Genomic DNA, 23,929 nt, shown 5'->3' with positions numbered 1-23,929 from the left:
CGCAATACGCGAAGGTGCAAAATTTCATTTTTAGTCCTTCTAGCTCTGGATTTGACATTTTTAGCCCTTTAACTTCTAATCTTGACATTTTTGGCCCAAAACTAGATGGGTTATTTTCACGGTGTTACAGTAGACACGGTAATATAGTATTTTACATTTATGCTTTTGTTATCTATATGATAATCATAGTGAATTACTTTTTTTAGAACAACTATATATATATAAGTATATATGACTGGTGGTCATATGTCGGTTTGCAGACGACCTCGATTTTGAAACCCTATAGGGTTTCTCCATAAGGGTATAACCCATGGTTTCTGTGTCCTCTAGTAATGCCACTTGATACCGGTTGCGCCGTCAAACGTGTCGAAACCTTCCAGCGTAACGCTAACAAGATAAAACCCCTGTATGGCTCGCACATGAACTAACGACCTCTTGAAAAAATTCTAGTTTTTATCTGCATTGCCCAGAAGGTTTCGTAGTAAATTCCTAAATGTTTGAATCTTTATTGTTAAGTAGCTATAAAATAATTAAAAACCAAAAAGATACTATGAAGATGCTCATGTACAGTTGTTCTTTGTCTGTTGTGAAAGTAGTAGGTAGTTAGGTAGACAAGGTGGATTCATATTGTATTCAAATTATTGAAGTTGTCAATAGAAAAAAGAAGAAGAAACTCAGAAAGTCCGGGATATAATGGAGGCTGCTTGTTAGTTTATATTTATATGCATGGTCTCAAACATCTTATCTACCAGCTTCTCATTCATTTCTAATCCATTGTTTTCCCATTCCTTAATTTCTACTTGATATTTGATAATGGCATCAACTACAGCCACCAAGTTTGCTCACTTACAAATCCCACTTGAAGACGTACTAAAGGCCACCAACAACTTTCATCAAGATAACATTATCGGACAAGGTGGATTTGGACCAGCATACAAAGGACAACTCCTACAGTCCGGGAAGTTGATAAAGATTGCTGCACTGAGGTTAGATGGTAAGCAAGGGGAAGGTGGTGGTGGTGGTACATACGTTCAGTTCTGGACGGAAATTTCAATGCTATCTGACCTCAAGCATACAAATCTAGTAACTTTTATTGGATTTTGTGATGAAAAAAATGAGAAGATCATCATAACCACGTATGCGCCAAATGGAAGCCTCCTGAAGCATCTAAAGAGTCCGAACCTCACATGGACTCAAAGATTGAAGATATGTGTAGGTGTGGCCCGTGTGTTAAGTTACCTTCACTATGACAAGGCACGTGGTTATGGTGTTATGCATCTTAACATCAATAGTGCCTCCATTTTATTAGACGAGAACTTGGAAGCCAAGTTATCTGGTTTTAAAGTGTCCATCAAACAATCGCTTGAGCGAATGGACCGGGTCACTCTTTCTGACGCTATTGGCACCATAGGGTATATGGATCCAGAAATTGAAAAGACTAGAGGTGTGACTCACAAGTCAGACGTCTACTCGTTTGGCGTTGTTTTATTTGAATTATTGTGCGGGAGGGAAGCATTTATTCGGCTGGAGACTAATCGACATCTAGTTCCACTGGCGAGGAAACATGTTAAAGAAGATACTCTAAGGGATGTAATCCCTCCTGATTTGTGGAATCAAATATGGTCTCCGCAATCACTAATGTTATACTATAACGCTGCATATTCTTGCACACGTGAAGAGCGAACACACCGCCCAACGATGGAGTATATTCTCCAACATCTTGAGAAAGCGCTAGAACTCCAGCTCCGACGTGAAAATATGGTGAAACCCTTTTTTATAGTTTTTTTTGGCAATTTCATATATACCCTTACACATATTAAATTTTTCATATATACCAATGCAAAACTAAAAATATTATATACTCTTACAAAGTTATTAATATATCATGCATACCCGATTCATTAAAAGATTTAAAAAGTAACCATATTACTCCAATTTGATTAGATACGATAAAAGGTTTACAACGCAGACCATTCGATGTGATAAACCTTCGAATGATTTGCAATTTTGAAGAAGTGACTAGAGACGATTTAATTGTCGTTAAAGATGAGAGACGTCGATTAATTTTAAAATAATAACATAGGATATAAATACATTATGTAATAGAAAGGGGTATAATGGCCTATTTGTTAAAAAAATGGGCATATATGAAATTTTAATTTTTTTAAAAAATAATGGTAAAATAATCATTTGTTAAATTATTAATAATGAATAGGGTTATACATGATACTTTAATTGTTTTATAAAGATATATATATATATATATATATATATATATATATATATATATATATATATATATATATATATATATATATATATATATATATGATATTTTAATTACTTTGTAAGAGTTTATACGATATTTATAATGTTTGTAAAGATATATATAAAATTAATTCTAGTTTTTTTATTATTCTTTTTCTTTGTACAACTATTTTCTAATTGTTTTATAAGTAGCTTCGTTTTGGACGATTTCTCTCTATTTATACGTGACATCCTTGTGCATAGTCATGCGAATTTAAAAAGTAGTTATACTACTAAAAGATAACACTTAATAAACTTTGATTACCATATAATATTTGTATACCTTCAACAAATAATATTTTAATTATAATTTAGAAGTACTAGTAAAACACGCGTTCTGAGGCAGATGGGTTCTGAATAGATAAAATGTAGATAACGAAATTTGACGCGTTGATGCAAAGCAACAACTCGAATTTGGTCGGTATTGGTTAAGTTTATCACGGCATCGTAACTAAATCCAAAAAAAAAAACAATTATATATATGTTTAAAACGTACAGTATTGGCACACTACAATTTATGATCAAAGCAACATGAATTCAGTCAGTATCGGCTAGATTCGTTATAGTATCGACACCAAAGCCCCAAAAAAACTATTTAATAAAACAACAAAAATTCATAAAGCCCGGTTGCTGCTGCGTCTAATTGATGAAAATTCGGTCCGTATTAACTAGGTTCATTACAGTACCGTAACTAAACCCAAAAAATAAATTCGTAAAATGAACATATTTAAAACAACAAAAATCAGCAAATCTGGGCGTTGCAATGTTCATCGGTTAGGTTCATTATGAAACCGGAACTAAACACAAAAAAAAATCATAAAATAAACATACTTAATCTAAAAAAGAGAAACCAAAAACACAAAAATGAAAAAACAAAGAAATATTTTAGTTTAAGTTTTTAAAAAGAAATAAATCAACAAACAAAAAAAATCACTGTCATAGTACCGAGTCTAGGGGTGTTCATGGTCCGGTTTTTGTGGTTTTTAGGTCAAACCGTAAACCAAACTGTTAGTAACGATTTTTATTTTTGTGAACCAAAACCAAACCGTAGAACTCTTAAAACGAACCGAACCAAACCAAACCATTGACGGTTTGGTTTCACGGTTTGGGCTCGTTGAGCTTATACAAGATGTCCAAAATAAGTTATTTCAACAAAATAAATAACAAAACTTAGATACATAAGCGATTTCAAAATAGACAAATCACTTTCAACATTAGTCACGTTAAGCATAATCTACGAGCATAAACAACTCATAAGACTAGCTTTATCAACAACCTCTTATGAGGTTGTTACACTATTTATCAATTAAAAAATAAATTAAATTAGCTATAGTGTACAACCCAAGTCATGAGATCAACCTAGGTCATGACCCAACTTTATTTAAATATTCATTTTTTCATTCTTTTCTTTCAAACAATTTCTTTTGTATATAATTTGACTTTTTTTAATAATCTATATTATTTAACTTATTTTAAAAACTTAAAAACACAGTCTTGTTTAGTTTATTTTTATGAGCATTTCAATATAAATTTAGTTAAAAACGGAGCACTTTTAAAAACAAGTATCTTTTATGATATTATTATATGTAAAATTAGTTTTGTTACTTGTAAAAAATTCATGTTTTTTAAATATTTTTTATATTTAAAATAATACAATTTAAAAAATAAACATTTTTTTAATTATAATAAATTTTATAGAATAAATTAAAAACTAAATAAATATATTTATTAAAATAATTGGGTTGGGAATGAAAGTGAAAAATTGGGTTAGGTTGGGTTGTGTATGTGAAAGAGAGCGAAATTAGTTTTTTGTTAAAATGTTGGGTTGGGTTGGGTTAGGTTGTTGATAAAACTAGTCTAAGGATAGCATAGCACGGGCATATTATATTTACTATACCCAAATTTCATGACTTAAACCATCATTTCAATTCAAATATCCATACATCCAGTCCAAACGTTCATAAATAATTTCTCAAAATCAAAAAAAAAAAATTTTAAATAAAATAACAAAGTCTCAAAATTTTAGAAAATAACAATGAAGACAATTAATTGCCTTTGTTAATCAATAAATGGTGATTATAACCATTTATTTTGAAACATTCTCCAAGTTAAGAGTTAATGTTTAAAATTAAATTGTTTATTAGGTGGATAATTTATTTATAGAAATTGTATACTTGACATCCTATATGAATAACCTAGTTAAATGACATGTGTAAAATATATGTTGCTTTAATAATATAGTAAGATAAAATGTAATGTTTGAAATATTTTTTACCCGTGTGTAATACGGGCCACTATCATAGTTTTTTAATGTTATACCATATTAAAATTTTGTTCAGTTATTTGTGTGATTCAATAGAACAGAGTGTTACCATATTAAAAAAGGTTGCGGCATTAATTGTGCTAATGTAACTTGAGGATAGTAATATTAAAAACTTGATTGAAAACTTATAAAGTTAAATAGGTAACTAACTGAAACTTATGGATACAATATGTAAATAATGTGACACAAAGCAAAACTCTCACAGTATGTTTGGTTGGAGGTAATGGAAGGAAGGGGAAATGAAATGAAATGAACAAGGGAATGAAACGCTCCATTTATTTGTCTTGTTTTGTTAACCTATAGGAATGAAATGAATTATTAATTTATGTTGTTTGGCATCCTAAAAAATTGTATGAATGAAATAGAAATAATAAAAACACCTCTATCTCAAAATAATTTTTTTTACCAAAAAAAAAAAAAAAACCCTGCAATGGCGGTGGTGGTGGTGTTAACTCCAGCGATGAAAATGGTGGTGGCAGTGGCGACGGTGGTGGTGGGGTGGGGGTGGTCAAGCGGTGGTAGCATTGGTAGTGATGGCAATGGTAGGGTGGCGGTGATGGTAAGCGGCGGCGCTGACAATATTTTCGGTGGTTACAACGACGATGGCGGTGGTTGTGCTGGTGGTAAGGTGGTCGTGGCGGAGGTGATGGTGGTGGCGACAGTGGCGGTCTGGTGTTGGTGGTAGCGATGGCAGTGGGGGTTGTTGTTGTTAGGTGATGGTGGTGTTGAGAAAGTAAGGTGAAGGAGGAATGGAATGAAAAAAAAGAAGGGGGGTGTGAAGAAATGGTTTTGATGGAATGAGATTCCATGTGTAATGGATGATTCTATTCCATTGAGCAACCAAACACCATTTTTTTCATTCCTACGCAATGAATTATTCCATTCCCTATATTATTCATTCATACCAAACGCTATCGCAGTTTGTTGTTGGTCACAACAAAATTATTTAAATTAAAGTTTTAAATTATCATATGGTTTGTTTATAATATAAATTTGTTTTTTCTATTGTATTTTTCTATACCACCGGTATCGATATATTTAATTCTTAAAGATGCTCTTTTTTTGGTTAAACTAGTTTTTATAACCCTTGTGTTGTGACGTGGCTATTAAAACAAACAAAAAAAATAAATAAAAATGTTAAATCATGCATGCTCGTTAAACAGAATGTAAAACATATAAATTAACTAAGTCGAATTGGTAAAGAACGTAAGACATTGCAAAGAATAACCAAGTCAAGACAACAATGAAAATTATTTAAGCATGTTTGAATTAATATGGTATATAATAAATGTAATGAACATTATTAAAGCAGGTTCAAATTCGAACTTGTCGCGATGTTATTCAAACCTCAGATCTCTTTTACATGCACCCCATCACTCGTCGGAAAATTAACGACTTCACCGGAGACAAAAGAACTGGGTCAGGACGTGGGAAGGGGAAACACATATCAAAGAGGCACATAAAATTAATATTTTGGACCTTTGGTTATGCAATGATAGGTAATACCAAATGCATGTTATTTGCAGTTTGCTTCATATATGAAAAAGGAAATAAGTTCGTAGACCCTCAATCAGCTAGTAGAATCATGAGCTGAGCACCAATAATATCAATCTAAAATTGAATAGTAATTTGTAAAGTTGGAGAAATTAAAGTAGATAGAGTTGAGTGGTAAAGAACAAACATCTAACTACTACTATATTATACATATATACACATAGTCTTTAGTTTTTTAAGTAAGGTATCTAGATAGGAATATAGGATTTCACCTCAACAATTTCTAAAGTTATAATTTATACATAAGTTTTCATTTTTATAATTTTCACTTTATTAATGATAACATGAAAATATGTTGTTGGTGCGAATCAAACTCACTACCTTACTTTTAAAATGTTTGTAGTTTATCAACTCAACTATAATGAATTGATATTAACCTTATATTTTTCTTAATTGGTATAGATTCAAAAGATATGTTATTATGTATACTATTAAAGTTAACTTTTTTGCTTTATTTTTTTAATCAGTCGTGTATCACAAGGGCTCTATCCTAATACGTATACTATAAAAAGAAGAAAATAAAATAGGATAAATAAAATTAACAGTATATTGTATAGTGTTTTACTGAGTAGAGGAAAATCCTCTATTTAATATATACTAGAATTTAGGACCCGGTGCTTTGCGACGGGACCGTTAAATCGAACAAAAAAAACATAAGTAAAAACGTTAAACCATAAACTCGCTACAAGTCGACGTGAAATCAGTCAGTATCAAGTTACGACATCAAAAATAAACAAAACAAATAAACCCGTCAGTGCCAAAATACAACAAATTATCATATGTAAAACCAAAAAAACCGGCACGTTATAGCTGCGAACCTAAAAAAATATTTTAAATGCGAGGTATCAAGCGTTAAAACATGAATATAAAACCATGAGATGCTGGGATATTTTAAATCATGAAAAAAGTTTCAGTTATTGTAAAGACGAACTATAAAAACATTAAAGCAAACTCTAAGAAAATTGTTTAACCGACAAAAAAAAAACATGTAAAGCGGAACCTTGCCCCAAGTTTAGTGTTTAAACATATAGTTTGTTAAATATTTTAATTAGTTGAAAAAGAGTAAAATAAAGGAAATAAAAAACCATTATTTTTATTTATGAAATTATGGCCAGTGATTTAATGGCTATAATAATTAATAAAGTGCTAAAAAATTGAATAGTAAATTTACGAGGAGAATTCAATCTCCTTTTTAATACTAACTAGGATTTAGGACCCTGCGCTTCGCGACGGGACTATTAAATCGAACAAAAAAATATACATAAAAACGTTAAACCACGAACGCTGTGAGTCGATACGAAATCACCCTGTATCCGGTTACGACATCGAAAGTAAACAAAAGAAATAAATCTATCAATGCCAAAATACAACAAATTATCATATGTGGAACAAAAAAAACAATACGTTACAGTTGCGAACCAATGCAAATTCAGGTAGTATCAACAGCACCAGCACAAATTGGTAAACATGAATTAGTAAGCCAAAAAAATCATATTTAAAAGCGTGATATCAAGCGTTGAAATACGAATATAAAAACATATAAAGATGGAATAATTTTAGATTATGAAAAAAGTTTCGGTCATTTTAAAGATCAATCATAACAAATGTTAAAGTAAATTTTAACCAACAACTAAAACATGTAAAGTCGACACTTACCCAATTTTAATTTTTAGAGGTATAGCTGTTAAATATTATAATTAGTTAAAACAAAAAGTAAAATAAAAGGAATAAAAATCATCTAATAATGTACCGATCTATACTATTTTTAAAATTAAAATATATATAAGTTATAAATAATAAAGTAAAACTAAAACAATAAAAAATTAAAACATAATAGTGGACTTAAAAACAAATAGTAAAAGAATAGTAATGTGAGGTAGAAAAATCCCCAATATATATAATAATTTAATGGTAAATTGAATAGTTTATATACTAATACTTGTGGTTAGTGAATTCTCAGTCCGTTCCTTATCCATATCTCTATAATTACAACAAATAATACTAGATTTCTTTTTTCTATGCAATTAAATAATACTTTTTATATCTTTATTATTATAGTTTCTCTCCTCTATTCACAACCAATTTCAATAAATATTAAAAAATAAATTAGAGCAAAAAACTATCCCTAAATTTTTTTTAAAAAAAAGCACTAACTATTCTCTCTATTCTACTCAAAATCACCCACAACATCACTCTATAATTTGTAAAATCCTCTCACAAAAATTTAAAGGATGAATTGAGAACGTTCTTTGGTGATGATTTTGACCATCCCCTTTTTCTCTTAATAGCAAATCCTTAATTTTAACCATTAAATCTGTCAAACCTTACGCTTACAAGGATTTGAACCCACCATCTTAATTATAAGAAGATACACCATATCTATTGCACCCCAACCTACGGCAGAGTTTACCAGGGCACAACTAATTGCATAGTAGCTCACAATACACTATTAATAATAATGGCAATAGCTAATTATTTAAATTTATATAATCAAACTACAACACAAATCCATTTAGAGCATTCTCATCCTACCCTCTATTTCTAAATAAAAAATTACACTAAAACTCATTACAATTTCTCTCTTCCTTTCGATTAAATAATATTTTTTATACCTTTTATCATTACCTTTTCTTTTTCCTTCACTCACAACTACTCTCAAAATATATTAAAAAATTATAAGGGATGAACAGTAACTTTTCAAATATACAGAAAAATCACTACTTTTTCTAAAATATAAAAACTCTTCACTCACAACACCCTGAATCACTCTCTAAATTATAAAAACACCCCTCATACAAAATAAGGGGTTGGATGAGAATGCTCTAACAAAGATTAACCAAATAAATTGTTTATTTCTTCAACAACCTAAAGCAAAACTAATTTCTTCTCAAACATCTAACTCTTTAACTAGCCAACCTTAACCCATGTAAAACTAGAGTTTGATCAGCATAAAGTTGAGCGATCAATGCACAGATTTTGATATATATATTTATTTTGTAAAGCAAAACAATTCGAATGTGTATATGACAACATTAATGATATATAACAATTAACAAATAAAACATATATGAACCATTTCGGTCTATCACAAAGCCAACTTACCGTGGTAATATATACGTACTTGATGAGGATTAGGTGACCCAACCGCCAAACAATATAAATAAACACATAACCATATAGCATGTCATCGATGAGTAATAAATCAAGAAACACATAATATTGATTTGAGGTTGATGAGATATATATGTATATAATAAAGTTTGATATGTGTGGTATGCATGTTACCCTTAAAAGTAAAAGATGAAAAGAGGGTGTGAATTACTTATCTTCGAGTTATAAGCGAGCTGATTCGTTAAACAAGAAAAATAAGCGAGCTGACCCAACTCAAGAAAATAATCCTAAAAATTTTACAGATGGTAAGATAATTAAAATCGAGCACTTGGCAACTAAAATCACATAAAAAGTCAATACAGTTCTCAAGTTATGAAAAAAACAAGATTTAAACGAGCTGATGTGAGTCAGAATCCAAACAGTAAATCTGGGCTCGGGTTCTGGTCTGTCACATGCTAGACATAAAAACAAAGCTAAAACTCTTTGAAGTGAAAGCTGATTTTGACCAGAAGATGTTGTAATTGAGAAAACACGGTTTTGACTTTTTATGAACTCTAAACGGGTCGGACAGAAATTGACCGACTAATCCCGTCAATAACCGAAATTGATAGAGGGGTTTTGTTCCTTAAAATATGGTCAAATTATTAAAATATGAGACTAATTCTTATAAAATACATGTGCTAATTCTAACATATCAACCAAATACAAGCAGCCCCTTATCTTGACCAATACTGCATAACAGTCATCTACATTAAGTTCCTTGCAATCCAGTCCCTCAAGGCTTTAAACATATACTCTAGAATGATACTTCAAAAGAGACGTCGTTAACATAATAAAAAATAATATTAGAGGACATATAACAATATTATTGGAACTTCACACGTACTATAAGATTATTATCACAAATAATTTGACCATAAGTCGTACTTTTAATAATATATAACGTGGAACTCTCATTTCCCTCTTGTCAAATTTTTGCAGGGAAAGAACCTGGAAAACATGAAGATTCGACTCGATGATATAAATTCAGCCACACATAATTATTCAGTGCCATACAGACTGGGATATAGCGATTACTTTGCTTGGTTTATAGCGGGAGTCGACCATTCTGATAAAGAAACACCTTCCTTAATAGAAGAATATGAATGTGATCTACCCAAGAGACACAACAATGTGGTTATAAAACAATTCCTTCCTAAATATGCAGAGGACGCAGAAGAATTCTTTTTTACAGAACTTGAAATGCTTGCACGTGTTAAGCATCACAACATTGTCAATCTAAAAGGATTTTGTGTTGAAGGTTCTAAGATGATGCTTGTCATTGAGAATGCTTCTAATGGATCCCTTCAACATGCTTTTCGACACGAGGAAGTTATGCGTATTTTGACTTGGGAAAAACGTTTGAAAATCTGCATTGATATTGCACATGTATTGAATTTTCTGCACTTTGAGATGGAAGATAATAAAGTGGTAATACACGGTAATATACGGAGCACAAACATTGGGTTGGATGAAAACTGGGGGGCAAATGTAGATGAGTTTGAGAGGGCGGTATTCCTGCCTCCAAATCAAGATGGAATGTATCGTGAAACATTTGTATATGAAAAGTACTATGCAGATCCGGAATACGTGAAGAATAGTATGATAAACAGAGAGTCAGATGTTTATAGTTTTGGAGTAGTTTTGTTTGAAGTTCTATGTGGAAGGAAAGCCAATCACCCAAATTTCCTTAATGAGAGTGATGAAGGGTTGGCTCGTGTGGCAATACAAAGATATTACACGATAACACTAGCAGATATCATAGATCCTCTATTAAGGGCAAAGATGATGAAAAGAGTTACATTCTCGATAGGAGATCGTTTGACACGTTTTGTAAAATTGCATACGATTGTGTGGCAAAAACTCAAGACCAACGTCCAACAATGAAAGTCGTCCTCAAGGAACTTGAGAAAGCATTATATTTTCAAGTAAGTGAACGCTTTAAAAACGTAATAAACTTTTGGTATCTTCATAATACCTAAGAGTAACCAATGTGTTTGGGAAAGCAGATACATTAAATATGAGTGGATGTTGTAGTTAGTATGCATGTTAAATTTTAAAAAAGTTCTTTGTTATGAGTATTATAATTTTCAATTTTAATATTACTTTTATTAGGTTATGTAATTTATTTGGTCTTTCACGATTGACAGCAAAACAAGGACACGCAAAGAATGTCACTAGAAGACATAAAACTGGCCACACAAGACTTCCATGATGACAATTGCATTGGCGGAGGAGGATCCTTTGGGAGAGTTTATAAAGGAAAAGTTCCACACGGTGATGGACTTAATACCATTGTTGCAAAGCTATTGAATACAAGGCTTGGTCAAGAGGAGAAACTCTTTTGGAATGAGCTCCAAATTCTTTTGGAGTATAAGCACGAAAACATCATCGGTCTTGTAGGCTATTGTGATGAAACAGATGAAAAAGTCATTGTTTATGAGTATGCGCAAAGAAGAAGCCTTGATAGGTATGTGAGCGACGCTTCGCTTACATGGATTCAACGACTTAATATATGCATTGATGTTGCAAGCGCATTGGACTTCCTTCATCGAGGAAGAGAAGCAACAGTGATAGCTCATGGGGATATAAAAACAACTAACATTCTATTAAATGATGATTGGAAAGCGAAACTTTCCGGTTTTGGACTCTCCTTAATAAATCCACTAAATCAGGAGACAAATTGTAACATTGATCATTCATGTGGCACACTGGAACACCTGGACCTGCTATACATAAAATCAGGTTCAGGTTTTTCAAATAAAGAAGCCGACATTCATTCATTTGGTGTGGTTTTATTTGAGATATTGTGTGGGAGATCAACTAATGCAATTCACAAATATGAGGGTCACTATCTACCAGATTTCATTAGAAAGAACTTTGAGGAAGGAAAGCATGATGAGATTGTGCTGAAGCAAATAAAGGAACAAATCGTGCCTAAATCACTTACTACGTTCCAGACTATTGCCTATCAATGCTTACATCAAGAAAGAGAAAAGCGACCGACATCGAAAGAAGTTCTAATGGAACTTAAGAAGGCATTGGAAATTCAAGTGAGTTATCATAATTTAACTACGAAAGTAGGTTTTCTTTAATTTATGTTCATTTAGTGATATAAATGTTTTTTACACTTTTAACTGTAGGTGTTTTGTATGTTGGGAATCATTGACTAATTAATCGTAATTACTTTATAACATATTTTCATTCAATTGAAACAAAGTAGCTTACACTTTTTAGAACTATTTTTTTTTCTTCGTGTTATTGCTTGAAGGAGGAGCGAGTACAATGCCCCAATATGGAACAAATTGCCAATAGACTTGAGATACTCTCACGCGAGCTTCGTGTAAGACCTTTTCCCCCCTTTTTACCGTTCCCTCGTACTATATAACTCAATTAGTTTAAGAAGCAATTTGATATCCATGAAACGTTACAAATATGCATGATAACTTACAAGCATATCCTATGAAATGTTACAAATATTGCTTAAGATATCCATGATATCTTAAGATGTTGTAAATAACATATAAACTCCCCTAAAAATGATCTAGAGAATAAATCATTGGTAGTTTGTGTTCAAATCCCTCTCCCAACAGTGCACGAAGGGTAAAAGAACATCAAAGCACTACTAAGTACAAAATATATACTTAGATGACAAATGTTTGGGAGGTGACATCAAGCTTCGTGTTTACAAAGCCTAAGGCTACCGATGTCGTTGCTGAAGTGGAGGTGAAGGGAGAGGGAGAGGGAGAGAGGGGGGTAGCCTTTAGGGAAGGGCACCACCCAATCGACCATGGTGATTTGTGATAGGGAAGAGAGATGGGGCTGGGATTTTTTCTTAACCCAAATGAGTGTAGTTGAAAAAGGTGTTAACCCAATAGATGTAGTTGAAAAATTATTTACCAAATTAGGCACATCTTTGAAAATTTGCTGCTATTTCTCCTTATTTGATTGGTTAAAAACATTACTAGTTGACCGTCCGTTGTGGAGGTGCCAAAGGGGGTGGTGCCGTCTGTTGGTAATCAATGAACAAATCACACACAATTGACAATTCAATTGGATTGAACAAGAGCAAGATGATGATATACACGAACATAAATCTTGAATATTAATACTGAAATATGTGATTGCTAGATTGAATACGTTAACATAATTTGTCTGACATCATTCCCTATTTATTGACTAAATAATTACACATTAACCCTAGAAAATACAATAATTACAAATAGATCCTATACTTAATATAAATATCAATAAGTTTAGTTTATACACCAAGGTTGTGTTTGGTTTTGCTTAAAACATCTGCAGGAGATTAATGTCTGCGGGCGCGCAGACATAAGTTTCTGAAGACTGTTTGTTTTTTAAAATAAGATCTGCAAACTGCTTTTATGGTCTTAAAAAAGAAGCTATTGTTTAACATCTTCACATTTCTTAACATCCTATCAACACCCAATGTCCAACACCACCACCCATCATGCGCCGCCACCACCACCACCATCCACCGTCCGCCACCACCACCACCACCCACCGTCCGCCACCACCACCGTCCATCACCGCCACCACCCACCGTCCACTACCACCACTTACCACCACCACCACCCACCATCACCGTCCAGCACCACCACCACCACCACCCACCACCACCACCCACCCGTCGCCCACAACCATCGTCCACTACCACCACCCACTGTCCGTCACCACCACCCACCACCTGCCATCCGCCACCAACACCATCCTCCACCCACCACCACCGTCCATCACCACCACCACCACCCACCACCACCACCATCCATCACCACCACCCACCCACCCGTCGGCCACAACCGTCGTCCACTACCACCAACCACCGTCCGCCGCCACCACCACCTACCATCCGCCACCAACACCGTCGACCACCCACCACCATCACCGTCCATCACCACCACAACCCACCGTCCGCCACCACCTACCATCCGCCACCAACACCGTCCACCACCCACCACCATCACCGTCCATCACCACCACCACCCACCGTCCGCCACCACCACCGTCCACCGCCCTCCACCAACTATTTTACTAGTCTACAGACGTTAAATGACTTCTATCTACTGGATATGTATGATATTTAACTAATTTTCAGCTTATGCAGACGATACCTAGTTTATAAAACAAACAGTTTTATATTTTCAGATTGCAGACCTTCAGACCACATCTTCAGTTGTAGACATGAAATCAGATGAAATCAGATTGCAGACAGTTTTTGTCTTTAAAAACAAACAGCACCTAATACTCCCTCTTAAACTAAACTTCATTTAAGTGATGTCTTCATTTCTTCAAGATCCGGTTGCCATCACAATAGCGTTGGTTCGTCATCTTCCTCCAGGATCAGGTTTGCTTCCACTCTTTGTGGGTCCCGAAACCGGATCCGACAACGAACGGCTTTGTTCTTGATAAACGCTCGAGATGAGTGCGGTAAATCAAACGATCGAACAAAGATATAAAGATAATATTGAACAACTCCGTAACCGGTAACAAAAGATTCATAACATTAACGAACCGATCCCACCCAAGGTGAGCTCCCCTTGGATGGTTGTTTACACATTATAAAACACACACATAAATAAAGACAACAAGTCTCTATTTATAACCAAATAACTAACATACTAGAAGACCTTTTTCCCCGTTGAAGCTAAACGCGTGTCGAAGTTCTCGTCTCGTGTCCGGATTTCTACCCGACTTTAATTATTAACTTGACCATAATATATTTAACGGGTTTCGTATTTTGATATCGCAAGTCACAAATTATTGGCCTTACAATCACCCCCATTGACTTGTGATCTCAAAACATCGTCGAACCGTGTCTCGCATTTTCGCAAATCAACCAGATAACCGAAGCTTCTTCAATCTCCCCCTCAAGGTATTATCCACCTAATTCATTCATCAAGACGTTCTCACTTCTTTATCTATCTCGGATCTTAAGCAATATAGCTTCAAAAAAGCTTGACGAAATACCGGGGACAACGATCAAATGACAAAGCTTATTATTCCGTGAATGAAATTATTTAAGTGACTCATCCCTAATAAATAAGTATCCCAGATACTCGTATCCCATATTATTAGATTGAGAGCTTAAACAATTTAATTCCCTATTAAATCCAAATTGTTTAAAGATTATCACCTTAATAAATAAACATCTCGAATGCTCGTAGCCCAGGTTTTCAGGATCCAATTCTTGAACGCCTTGAAAATAACATATAATTAATACGCTCTGAACACGGTTAAACAGTGACGAAAACCCGATCAATTTTGACTTTCTTCAGTTTGGTCAATCCGAATATCATCAGCAAAAATAATCTCAACCATCTTGAGCCCAAAAATAACCACAAACAGCTGGCCCAAAAGAAATAAACCCAGCAGGCCCATAATAAATAACCTGGCAAGAAATTGAAATGAACCCAACAGCCCAAGACATTATGGATTTATAGTCCACTTTTTAATCTGTTTAAAAATTCCATACACATTCTGCCCAAGATATTTGATCCAAAAACAATTTGACAAAAAAAAAAAAATTTAATCCAGTCCAAAATTAGTATACTAGACCTGTCCGTTCCAATGGAGGTTGACACAAGTGGGAACCCTAGCATCACCCAGCCGCCAACATGTCTGTGACCTGAGGTCACCCTGTCAGAAACCAGACATCATTGGAGAGATTTGCTAGTCGCTTGAAACATTAGATTTGTTCAACTCAGACTCGCCATCACCACTTCCAAACATTAAATCGTCACCGCCGCCGATGTCACAAAACCACCGGTGACCCACCATCCGAAAAACCGACTCCGACCAGGCACTCTCCAAACAACATCAGTTCGTCATTCCACTCTATCATCCTAGGTCATTTTAAACCATCATCTATAATCGCCACCACCACCAAGTACCACCGGCGACCCTCTAGCCGGAAAACCGTATTCTGGCAACCTTACCTACCGTACATCATCAACCTCATCTCCATCACGTCCACCAGTGCCCCTACTGACAACATAGCAGCTTAGTTTTTTGCTCACTCTTCACCGAAGTACAGACCTCCTTGAACAAACAGAGATAACCGACACTAATGTCGGAGTTTGATATACATCTCCAATCTCTGAAATCGTCGCCGGGAAGGACAGTAGGGCCAGGTCGCCAGATTTTCGACGTATGGCGGTACGGTTCCCAAAACGCCTGGATCTGGCACTTGTGGATCCCGAACATTCCGGATATACAAGGAGAAGCTTCAAACACGCTTATTTCCCACTTTATTTCTAACTTTATTTTCAAACTTCAACGGGTCTTTAACGTCTCGGTTCGGGTAATCGTGTAAATAGAACCCGAATATCAAGAACAAAGTTGAATCAGTTGATTCAAACCCGCAATGATACCACTTGTAGGTCCTCTAGAATGGATCTAACAACTTTACTTGGATCAATCTGTGTTGTTGGTTAGCGGAAATCACCAACAACACTCGGATCTCAGATCTTAGTTTGTTTGGTTTATTTGCTTTAGGTAGGAAGAAGAAGAAGAGGATGAGTAGAGAGAAAACTTTATTTCCTAGTTTGTTTGGTTTATTTGCTTTAGGTAGGAAGAAGAATAAGAGGATGAGTAGAGAGAAAACTTTATTTCCTTAAGTTGTGTGAATAAGTTCTTTGGAGGAATGAGTTAAGTGACTTTTTATAGGGTCCACATTTCTCCAAAGTTTACATTTTAACCGTACAAAATAAACGTACCGAGTACGTAATACATCGACTAAAAGCAAACTAGAACGACATACACAATCCTAACAACAATATAGAATATTGGCCCTACACTCTTTTCTCCCCTTTTGGAAATTCATGTTTGAAATGTCCAAATTCATTACATTTGAAGCATCTTATATGATCTTTGTTTTGATTACCATGCTTCCCACCTTTATTTTTCCGTGACCTCAATTTTTGCCTTGACCATGTTTGTTGTTTTTCTGCTTTGAACTTTTGTGACCGCAACGCTCACATTTATGGTCATTGGTTCTTTTCTTTCCATCTTCTTTGGAGAATAAGAGCTTGTGATGCATTCTTCCTCCTTGATTTTATTCTTGATGCATTCCTCGAAAGCCTTCAATCTTCCAACGACTTCTTGGAATGGCATTGCACCAAGATCAACAAAGTGCTCGATCGCAGCAACAATCTGAATGAACTTAAGTGCTCAATCGCAGCAACAATCTGAATGAACTTTTCTGGCCCCGAACTGAGTAGTTTTCGGACCAGTTTCGTGTCATTCATAGTATGCCCAAGATTGCTTGCTTGTGATGCAATCTCACTAATTTTCCCTGCATAAACATCAAGCTACTCGTCCACACCCATTTCTAAAGACTCAAAATCTGACTCGAGTGTTTTTAAACGCGCTTCTTTAACTCTGTGAACTACAACATGTCGAACCTTTAATGCGTCTCAAATTTCTTTGGCCAAAGTAAAATTAGCAATTTGCAATACAATGTTTTTTGAAATTGCTTGATATAGTAATGCAATTACGGTATTATTCTATTTCTCATCAACTTCTGTGCCCTCTTTTGGTTCGACGGCTTCCAAAATTACATGGAATTAAAGATCGATCTTATCTTTACAGCCCAAATGGTGTAAAAGTTTAACATTGGGCATTGAAATCTCATGGATGTCCCTCCTTTTTTTGAAGTTACAACTTCTTTATCCTTGGACTAAACCATTTTCTTAGTTTTCTTTTTCCCAATCTTGACAAATTGACTATCACCGGTTTCGGATCGACTTTGATTTCAACTTTACTAGTATCAGATCAAATCGATATCAACCTTTGACAATAACAGTTCACTGGTTTTTCGGTTGCCTTACAACTTAAGACAAATCAAAACCAAGTGTTAATTCTACAACAGTACACAGGTTATTAAAACCAACTGTTTCAACAACGGTATACGGGTTTTTGTCATAAAGTGAATCAAAGCCAACCGTTTCGACCAAGAATAATATCAGGGTTTTCGGTTGCAAGGCAAATAAAAACCAATTATCCGTCTCCACCGACAACAATACACGGGTTTTTCGGTTACCAAACAAATCAAACCAGCTATTCTTTATTTTTCCTACTTGTTTTGTTTTTCTTTAAACAAAAAGTAACCCTTCTTGATTCAATCTTGATGATTCTGGTTCTTGTATCTTCTTGATTACAACCAATCAACAAAAATAATTGAACCCCTGGAGACTTTTTAATTCCCTTTCTTTTTTTATTGGCTTTGATCAGAACCAAAAACAAAGGATCGCACCCTCCTTTTATGGTCAATTATTGGATCAATTTGTACATACCTTCTGATTTTATTGAACTAGGGTTTCAATACTGCCTGCCAATCAATATCAAATGACTAACGCTAAACTCTATTGATTTTGAACAACTCTTAATCAATTGAACCAATCAGTTGAATCTTTTGATAGATCGATTCAAATATGTGGCTCCCTTATTCAATTGATCACAGCCTTTATCAATTCCTTGATTAAAATTCGTTCAGCCCTTAATCAGATACAATTGTACACAACACTTGAATGATTGATTATCACAGAGATCATTTTCTGATCGATTATGAAAGATCTGCAAGGAAGCAACAGATTTCTTGATTCAATTTCAAACAGTGACTCTATTGAATCTTCCTCTCCCTTGTGAACGATTTTTTTTAATCAATAAGCTTCTCAATCAGATCAAATCCAATCGATTTATTAATTATCTCAAAACCATCGATTACAACCTTCTTTATTTGATCGATGATCACAATTCAATGAGCAAATCACACACAATTGATAATCAATGAGCAAATCACACACACTTGATTATCTCAAAACCGTCGATTACAGCCTTGGCTCTGATGCCACTGTTGGTAATCAATGAGCAAATCACACACAATTGACAATTCAATTGGATTGAACAACAAGATGATGATATACACAAACATAAATCTTGAATATTAATACTGAAATATGTGATTGTTATATTGAATACGTTAACATAATTTGTCTGACATCATTCCCTATTTATAGACTAAATAATTTCACATTAACCCTAGTAAATACAATAATTACAAACAGACCCCTATACTTAATATAAATATTAATAAGTTTAGTTTATACACTAATACCATCCGCCTCGGTGTTTAACCAGCTGGCAAACAACACCATGTTAGTGCCAAACTAGCAGCCCTCCTCTCATCATCCCCTTAATGAATTATGCTAGCCCATTTAAGAAGGCCCAACAGTGGTGTCTTGATGTAAATTAAGGGAAAAATTTCTTGATTTCTATTGAGTTTCGTGATTTGGTTCCAACCGGTAATCGATTGGCCAAGAAAATCGATAGGAACTGGATTAGAATACTAGAGAAAAATCCAGACTAATTCTTCATCATTTTCATTCATAAAACATAAACATAAAGGACGTCTATTTATAGCCTTGCATTGACCCCACAAAATTAGTAACTAACTGACCCACTAAATGTAATGCTAAAAAAATTGCCAGAACTAAATTACTATTCTAATTTCTAAATACCAGCAAAAGGGATTCAGAAATGGGTATGTAACATGAGGTAAGTTGGAAGACACGTATCACATTTACGTGGCACGCATCATTTCGTTCTCCATTTACTAGCAAATATAAATTGTAACGCACTTTTCAACTTTGTCACGTATTTGCAGAAAAAGAACTTGGAACACTTGAGGATTCCTTTCAGTGATATTAAATTAGCAACAAATTTCTTTTCAGAGAAACACAAAGTTGCATCTTGGTATGACTATACTTTGTACAGAGCAGAACTGAGCCATTTTGATAAAGAAAATCCTTCATCCGCAGAAGAGACGAAAAAATGTGAAAGTCTCAAGAGATGCAACACTGTAATTATAAAACGCATCTCTTATAGACATGAGGTGTACAAAGAAAAACATTTTTATAAAGAAGTTGGGATGCTGACCAGTGTTAAACATCCGAACATAGTTAGTCTGCTTGGATTTTGTGTTGAAGGTTCTGATATGATACTTATTGTTGACAACGCTTCTAATGGATACCTTAGTCAATATCTGGGAAACATCAACACATGTATTTTGAATTGGGAAAAACGTTTGAAAATATGCATTGATGTTGCACATGCATTGTGTTACCTTCATTTTGAGATGGGTAACCAAAATGTGATTATACACGGCGATATAAACAGCAGACACATTGCATTAGACGAGAACTTTGGAGCAAAGATTGCTGACTTTTGGGACTCCGCGTTCTTGCCTCAAAATCATAAAGATGAAGCTATCCATTACCAAACAGTAGAGGGCAGAAAGTACTATGTTGATCCAGAACTTGAGAAGACCCATAAGTCCAAAAGAGCATCGGATGTTTATAGTTTTGGTGTAGTTTTGTTTGAAATTCTATGTGGGAGAACGGCCTATGACCCAATTTACCAAATGAAGGGTGGCGAAGGTCTCGCATCTGTGGCAAGACGAAGCTACGACACGAGAACACTAGAGGACATGATTGATCCTGTATTAAAGGAAGAAACCGTTGAGAACAATTTTGTTCTAAAACGAGGACCCAACAAGGATTCTTTGCGCACATTCATTGAAATTGCACATCACTGTGTGGCAGAAACTCAAGACCAACGACCAACAATGAAAGTTGTTGTCAAGAAACTTGAGAAAGCACTACTCTTTCAAGTAAGCCATTCTTCTAAGTACATATTATCGATGCCTAGAAGTAAATCATATAAATGCTTAATTGCATTAGGTTAAAATTATAGTAAAATTCAAATGGATTTCATGTGTAGGTCGACAAACGTTAAACTGGTTTACATTACAGCAATTCTTTTCCACTTTCTAACGTCTAGCTAGTGTTCAACATATGAAGCCCATCTTTTATTTTTCTTTGGTTGATTAACATTTAACATTGTAGGGATTTAAATACAATTCTTACCTTTTTTTACTATGAATTCATGAGTTTGTTAAATTGCTGATATGAAAGTGCCAAAAAAGAATATATAATGCATACCGGACAATAATAGCTTTTCAGCGTCTAAAGCCTATGATATCATTAAGTTATAAATTTCATCATCATTATATAATTGTTCATAATACTTTAAAACTTTTGTTTTTATTTTTTCCTTTTCCAATTTCTATCACCATTTGGAACACCATCCAAGCCAGCTCATTAGTACTAATTCTCACCAACTTGTAGTCTTTCATTACTAATATGTATTTTAACAGCTAATTGTTTTCTTAGCGATCAAAAATTTCTGTATTTTTTTCCAACACCATTTTAAACATCAATTAATATTTGAACAAGTTAATGAAATCGGTGTTTGTATTTTATTCCGTGTCTCATGGATGACAGAAAAAAAACGAGGACAATCCCAAAATCCCACTTGAAAACATAAAACAGGCCACACAAAACTTCCATATAGACAATTGCATCGGGGGAGGAGGATTTGGGGAAGTCTATAAAGGAAACCTTCAAGATGGTGATGGACCTGAAACCATAGTTGCAAAGAGATTGAATACAAGGCTTGGTGGTCAAGGGGAACAAGAATTCCTGAGTGAGCTCCAAATTCTTTTGGAGTATAAGCACGAGAATGTCATTGGTCTCAAAGGCTATTGTGATGAAAAGGGTGAAAAAATCATTGTTTTTGAGCATGCGCTCAGGGGAAGCCTTTATAGGCATTTGGAAGATGCATCTCTTACATGGGTGACACGACTTAATATATGCATTGATGTTGCAAGCGCGTTGGATTTCATTCATGGGGGAGTTGGAAAACAGGCAAGGGTGATACATAGGGACATCAAAGCTGCTAATATTCTACTAAACCATGATTGGAAAGCAAAACTTGCTGATTTTGGGCTTTCCTTAATAAGTCCAATAAACCAGGAAACAAACTATATCATTGATCGTCCATGTGGTACACGAGGATACCTAGACCCGCTTTATGAAAAATTAGGATTCCTGACTATAGAATCTGATGTTTATTCATTTGGTGTGGTTTTATTTGAAATGTTGTGCGGGAGGTCAACATATAAAACCCACAAGCATGAGGGTCACTATCTACCAGATTTCATTAATAGAAAATTTGAAGAAGGAAAGCAAGATGAGGTGGTGATGAAGCAAATAAGGGAACAGATGGTGCCGGAATCATTGAGTACATTTCAAGAGATTGCCCGGCAATGCTTACATCACGAAAGAGAAAAACGACCCGCTACAAAAAATATTTTATGGCAGCTCAAGAAGGCATTGGAATTTCAAGTAAGTTTTAAGAATGCTAGTGGTGTTCCTTTAAATGCATTAATATAAACCGTAACTCTAATTTTTGTTTATCATATATAACACACACACACACACACACACTATTATATTTTACCAGCTTTACATTCATTTGTAAACCATTGTTTTTGCACTCCTTTCTACCTGATAAACAGAACATGCCATCAACAATCGCCAAGTGCGATCCCTTAAAAATTCCACTTGAAGACGTAGTAAATGCCACAAATAACTTTCATCATGATAACATCATCGGACATGGTGGATTTGGTACTACATATAAAGGACAACTCTTGCGGTACGGAAGCCTGATGAAGATTGCAGCACAGAGGTTTAATCATAAGCATGAGGAAGGAAACCTCGAGTTCATTATGGAAATTTCAATGCTTTCTGATCTCAAGCATAAAAATATCATCTCTATTATTGGGTATTGTGACGAAAAAGATGAGAAGATCCTCATAACCACGTATGAGGGCGCCGAGAGTCTCGGGCAATATCTAAACAACCCGAACCTCACATGGACACAAAGATTGAGGATATGTTTAGGTGTGGCTCATGCGCTGAGTTATCTCCATTGTGACGAGGGACGTGATTATGCTGTTATACACTGCAACATCAATAGTGACACGATTTTATTAGATGATAACCGTGAAGCCAAGTTATCCGGTTTTGAAATTTCCATCAAACAATTAGCATGCTATGAGGACCAGGTCTGCCTTTTTAAACATGCTGGCACAATGGGGTATGTGGACCCCGCAATTGAAAAGAAGGGAGGTGTGACCCATAAGTCGGACATCTTCTCATTCAGTGTCGTGTTATTCGAAATATTGTGCGGGAGGAAAGCATTTATTCAAAACGAAGCTAATGAGTCTCTAGCTCCATTGGTCAAGCATCATCATGAAAAAGGAACGTTGAAGGATATAATCCATCCTGATCTACATTGGAATCAGATGTCCCCACAATCACTCCTTATGTGGTCAGAGATAGCATATTCTTGCTTAAGTGAGGATCGAGCAGACCGCCCGAATTTGGATAATATTGTTGATGAACTTGAGAAAGCACTAGAACATCAGTTGCTTCGTGAAAATATTGTAAGACCCCCTTTTCTTATTTTATTATCGTTTTATCCTTTTGCCTTTGCCGTCTTTCATAACAAATTTCCTTTTGTTTCTTTTCTACTGTATTTCATATTTTACTTATAAAGTAGGTCAAATATAGAGGTAGTAAAAGAATCCAAACCAACTGCCATTCTATATGAAAATTCCGTTTTAACTTTTGTGGGTTGGGACGGATATTGTATTAGGTGACACCCATC

At 34.7% G+C, this 23,929-nt stretch overlaps 3 protein-coding genes across 3 annotated transcripts in view; all 3 read left to right on the top strand.

Moving 5' to 3' along the window:
- The first annotated feature begins 802 nt into the window (after positions 1-802).
- On the top strand, positions 803-12,380 carry LOC143609105 (putative serine/threonine-protein kinase PBL12). Its single transcript, XM_077083956.1, has 2 exons — positions 803-1,761; positions 10,277-12,380. Exons 1-2 carry the CDS (start codon positions 814-816, stop codon positions 11,219-11,221), a joined length of 1,893 nt encoding a protein of 630 aa, XP_076940071.1. The 5' UTR covers positions 803-813; the 3' UTR covers positions 11,222-12,380.
- LOC143609094 (uncharacterized) lies at positions 11,506-22,647 on the top strand. Its single transcript, XM_077083954.1, has 4 exons — positions 11,506-12,387; positions 12,606-12,677; positions 20,019-21,023; positions 21,697-22,647. The coding sequence occupies exons 1-4, from the start codon at positions 11,506-11,508 to the stop codon at positions 22,645-22,647; spliced, it is 2,910 nt and encodes a 969-aa protein (XP_076940069.1).
- The window catches only part of LOC143609093 (receptor like protein kinase S.2-like), a 53,105-nt gene continuing 50,882 nt past the window's right edge, over positions 21,707-23,929 (top strand). Inside the window, exon 1 of the mRNA XM_077083953.1 lies at positions 21,707-23,705. Within this exon, the coding sequence (XP_076940068.1) occupies positions 22,776-23,705 (930 nt within the window). The 5' untranslated portion in view covers positions 21,707-22,775. The remainder of the gene's footprint in view (positions 23,706-23,929) is intronic.

The sequence above is a fragment of the Bidens hawaiensis genome, unplaced genomic scaffold (genome assembly GCF_021521415.1).
Source record: "Bidens hawaiensis isolate Kalapana, Puna unplaced genomic scaffold, B.hawaiensis_p1.1 tig00419489_1, whole genome shotgun sequence".
NCBI classification, from domain to species: Eukaryota; Viridiplantae; Streptophyta; class Magnoliopsida; order Asterales; family Asteraceae; genus Bidens; species Bidens hawaiensis.
The sequence above is the reverse complement of the archived record's forward strand: the minus strand, read 5'-3'. Positions and strand labels throughout refer to the sequence as shown.

Bases quoted from the DNA above. Each gene is read 5' to 3' on its own strand.
- LOC143609105 (XM_077083956.1), top strand. From the start codon at position 814: ATGGCATCAACTACAGCCACCAAGTTTGCTCACTTACAAATCCCACTT. The intron at 1,762-10,276 runs GTGAAACCCTTT...AAATTTTTGCAG, and splicing joins AGCTCCGACGTGAAAATATG to GGAAAGAACCTGGAAAACAT.
- LOC143609094 (XM_077083954.1), top strand. From the start codon at position 11,506: ATGTCACTAGAAGACATAAAACTGGCCACACAAGACTTCCATGATGAC. The intron at 12,388-12,605 runs GTGAGTTATCAT...TATTGCTTGAAG, and splicing joins AGAAGGCATTGGAAATTCAA to GAGGAGCGAGTACAATGCCC. The intron at 21,024-21,696 runs GTAAGCCATTCT...CATGGATGACAG, and splicing joins AGAAAGCACTACTCTTTCAA to AAAAAAAACGAGGACAATCC.